Raw genomic sequence first — 3,573 nt, forward strand, 5'->3', positions numbered from 1 at the left:
TAAGCGATGCCTTGGACATGTCTTTTAAAATGAAATTCTTACCTTTTGCTACCTATGATTTTAGCATACTTCCAAAAAACCTTCTAAATTAAAAAAATAGTATTATTAACTTTGGAAAAACTCTATTTTACCTCACGCCTCTCATTGCTGTTTCACTGTTCTTACTTTACAAAACACAAATTAAAAAGGAGAAACGAAACCAAACAACCAACTTAAACAGACCAGAATTTCTCACACAGCGTATAGGTGGTTGATTCAATCTTCAACCTCCACAGCCACGAACATTTAACAAGCTACATCTTATATTTGATAAATTTAAAATTAGTTGTAATTTGACAATGCACTCAGGAAAAAAAAAAAAAAAAACACAGCAAATGGTTGCTCTAGTAAAGGTTTTCCAATCCTTTGGACAAAGGGGAAACTCGAAAAATGTGAAAGAATAAATTTTCAACTTATTACACAATCAGGAAAGCGAACAAAATTTTTCCAACAATCTCTACTGAATTGTATGTATTAAAGATTCCATTTGCGAGATTGCACTGGAAACTAATTCTATTCAATGTGTAGCTGGTAACTTATCTGATTTTTCCAAAGAAACCAAACTACTCCGGTTATTAGAAGGGGCATCACCAGAAATTACAGTTTCCTTGTGGAACTTGAACTGGCCATCAGGTTTCGCTTGTGGTTCTGAGTGCTTCTCGTCTGGAGGTGAAACGCGAAGCAAAAACCTATGAATCATCTCATAGCTGGTAAAAGTTATGACAGCAGATGGAGTTGTTCGCAAGAGATTAGTAGCACAACCACGATAAAATCCCTTAAGACCTTCCTTTTCAAACACCTTCTTGATGCAATCAAAAACACCATCATATTGTAACACAGAATTCCTCATTCGTCCTTGCTCTTGCAACCTCGACCGCACAACCTGGTGAATACATAGTTCAGACATTACAATATGTTCAAAATCAGGTGCAATGAACACCACATCCCTTCATAGAAGGTCAGTGGAGACGAAGACAAAATCAAGACACTGCCCGGTCGTTAGATCCTTTCTGAAATGTTTGCATGGCTATTCAGTTTTACTGACTCGTTAAGCAACATATGTGTAAAGTTTACCTCATGTGGGTAAGTCGAAAGAGAAGCAATCACTTTTGAAAATGAAGAGGCAATTGCAACTTTTCCAGGGCTTAGATCATTGGAGCTCTTGTTTTCTGTTATATTGTAGAACAAATGATTAGAGTCAGACAGCTCACAGGCAAGAAATTAGTTCTTTCAGCTAATACCATAAAAAGAGGAAAAAATAAGCAAAGCGCGGACATAAGTATCGAATCTTACCCCGTTTTGCTAAGTAGTATTTTATCTTTTCATATGCAGGGAACTGAATAGCGACATGACTAATCCCAGCCAGGGAAGGCAGAAGGCCACTGTATAAGCCACATATAATATTTAAAATGAATATATTAATTATGTGAGAGAGATACAGATAATGAGAGACCTTGCACTTATTTTTCTTTTACGACAAGAAAAAACAACACAGAGGTTTTGTTACCATTCAATTTCACTAATTAATAATCCATTTCCAAAAGAAAAAGAAAAAAAAAATACACTCAAGCAACAATATACAGCAATCCAACAATGCATGGATAGAAAAATGAGATTCTCAATTTTAGATTTTGAAAACTGAACGTTAAAGCACTGACCTATACCATCCTCGAATTCCTTCCTCTCGTGCAATGCGTCTCAGAGCAGAAAAAATATTCTTATAAGGAACAACGCCCTGCCTCATTCCTTGTGTCTAAACAAAGAGATGACACGTTAAACGAGTTTCTTGAAAAAATAGCCATTAAAGAATCTAGAGATGTGAAAAACGTCATCAATAGGAAATGATACAAAAACCCTATCACAACACAACTACTTTCCGAAATTATCAAATAATAACTTCTATAGAAAAGAAACAAACAAAAAGATTCACAATCGCAATAGACAATAGGATAAGTCCACAATCAAATTATATCTTCTGTATGACATCGCTTAAATAGTAGTGATATGATTTACTACAACCAGTTGAATATAAAGGACTGGGGCTATAAGAACATCCCAACCTACTTGAAGTCGTGTCTTAACAACCCACAATGGATTTGTTGCAATGGATGTAGCAGCCCCAGCTCCTGAAGCAGCTATCATGTTTGAGCCAAATGAAAGTTGACCATTTCTATCCTCTGTATGCTCACAAGACAAGTTCCCAGAATTAGATAATAAGTGCCAATACTTATATTCTATCAACAACTAAAATAACCAAAAATAAGTTAAGGGCCAGTGTAAACAGTGACAATTCGAATAAAACTTTTAAGTAAACTTAAGAAAGATAGCCAAATAAGCATAGTAGAACACAGACCATGTGAATGCAGCAGCTCTTTGAGTTGTCCATAAACAGTGAAGTAAACCTACAAATGACAAGTATTCTGTCAGCTACGGAGATGTAAGAAGAAACCGAACTATTTGAACTTCTAAGTACATGAAAAACAATTGAAAGGCAATACTCAATTGAAAGGTAATACTCACTGCCCAATTTGGAAGTAATGCTGTCAATGTTGGTGAAAGGCCACGGTACAATCCCTTCACTCCTTCATTTCGTACAATGTTCTGAAGGCTCGTCAAAATAATACTTCCTGATTGTCATGAATACAGTAAAAAGCATGAAATAGGCTACAATTGATATCTTTGAGCTAAGGAATGAACTTGTGCAATCTAACCAGACAGAAAGCTATTTTTTCAGAATTCAGATTCATTTCATCTAAAATCGAATGCTTTCCATTGTTATGAAGCTAGTTGCATCCTTCTCAATTCGGGATGGCTCACAAATCTAAAAACTAAGGCTACACTTTGCATTTTCCCTGCTCTACTCAATTATGTAAATTAATAGTGAAATTTTGAGGCCTCCAAGGGGCTCCTAGACCCAAGACAATAATACTACCCTATCAATAAAGATAACACATCAAAGATAGTGCCAAGATAAAAAAATATAAGCATTCCCATTCAGATAGAGTAAAAGAATCACACATCACCCTCATACCAATTGAAGAGGCCTTACGTCCATGCAGCCATGAGCGCAATAGACATTCTACATGAAACGCTAGCTTTAGTTTTGTATAATATGAAAACAATTCAATAGGTTTGGTCAAAGGGGTAGTAATCATATAGAATCAATTGGTTCATGGTAAACTCAAATCCAATTAGGGTATGGAATCATAGTCACATCAAAAGGATTTCTCCCGGATACTTTCATTCTGGATAGACAGACCACTAGTAAAAATGAAGCGGACATAGAAGTTTGGGCAATATTCTGTGAGGAAAAGACAAATGATGGAGAGAGCTGTTTTTCTTGACACACTCCCTTATTAAATAAAATCAATCCAGTAAATTTTAGAATATTTTAAATTTCTCTTTCACTCAAGTAGGCACAGCAAATGCATTTTGTTCTTTTCTGGAACCATTCGTGGAAATATGTTTCCCTCTTTATTTTCTTGCCTTTGTCACTGACATCCAGGATCCAAGTAGGCATCCTATTAGAGATTT

At 35.6% G+C, this 3,573-nt stretch overlaps 1 protein-coding gene across 2 annotated transcripts; it reads right to left on the minus strand.

Annotated features, from left to right (window-relative positions):
* Window positions 1–359: 359 nt before the first annotated feature.
* LOC111384837 (nicotinamide adenine dinucleotide transporter 2, mitochondrial-like) lies at window positions 360–2,765 on the minus strand. 2 transcript variants are annotated; one of them, XM_023009167.1, is made up of 7 exons: window positions 2,560–2,765; window positions 2,393–2,441; window positions 2,104–2,216; window positions 1,698–1,792; window positions 1,333–1,421; window positions 1,114–1,208; window positions 360–922 (listed from the first exon to the last, which is right to left on the minus strand). In XM_023009167.1, exons 3-7 carry the CDS (start codon window positions 2,179–2,181, stop codon window positions 557–559), a joined length of 723 nt encoding a protein of 240 aa, XP_022864935.1. In that variant the 5' UTR covers window positions 2,182–2,216; window positions 2,393–2,441; window positions 2,560–2,765; the 3' UTR covers window positions 360–556. The 2 variants fall into 2 exon arrangements, with proteins under 2 accessions (XP_022864935.1, XP_022864936.1); XM_023009168.1 differs by lacking the exons at window positions 2,393–2,441; window positions 2,560–2,765 and having other exon boundaries at window positions 2,100–2,386.
* Between the last annotated feature and the right edge of the window lie 808 nt (window positions 2,766–3,573).

The sequence above is a fragment of the Olea europaea genome, unplaced genomic scaffold, assembly GCF_002742605.1.
Source record: "Olea europaea var. sylvestris unplaced genomic scaffold, O_europaea_v1 scaffold3021, whole genome shotgun sequence".
NCBI lineage: Eukaryota > Viridiplantae > Streptophyta > Magnoliopsida > Lamiales > Oleaceae > Olea > Olea europaea.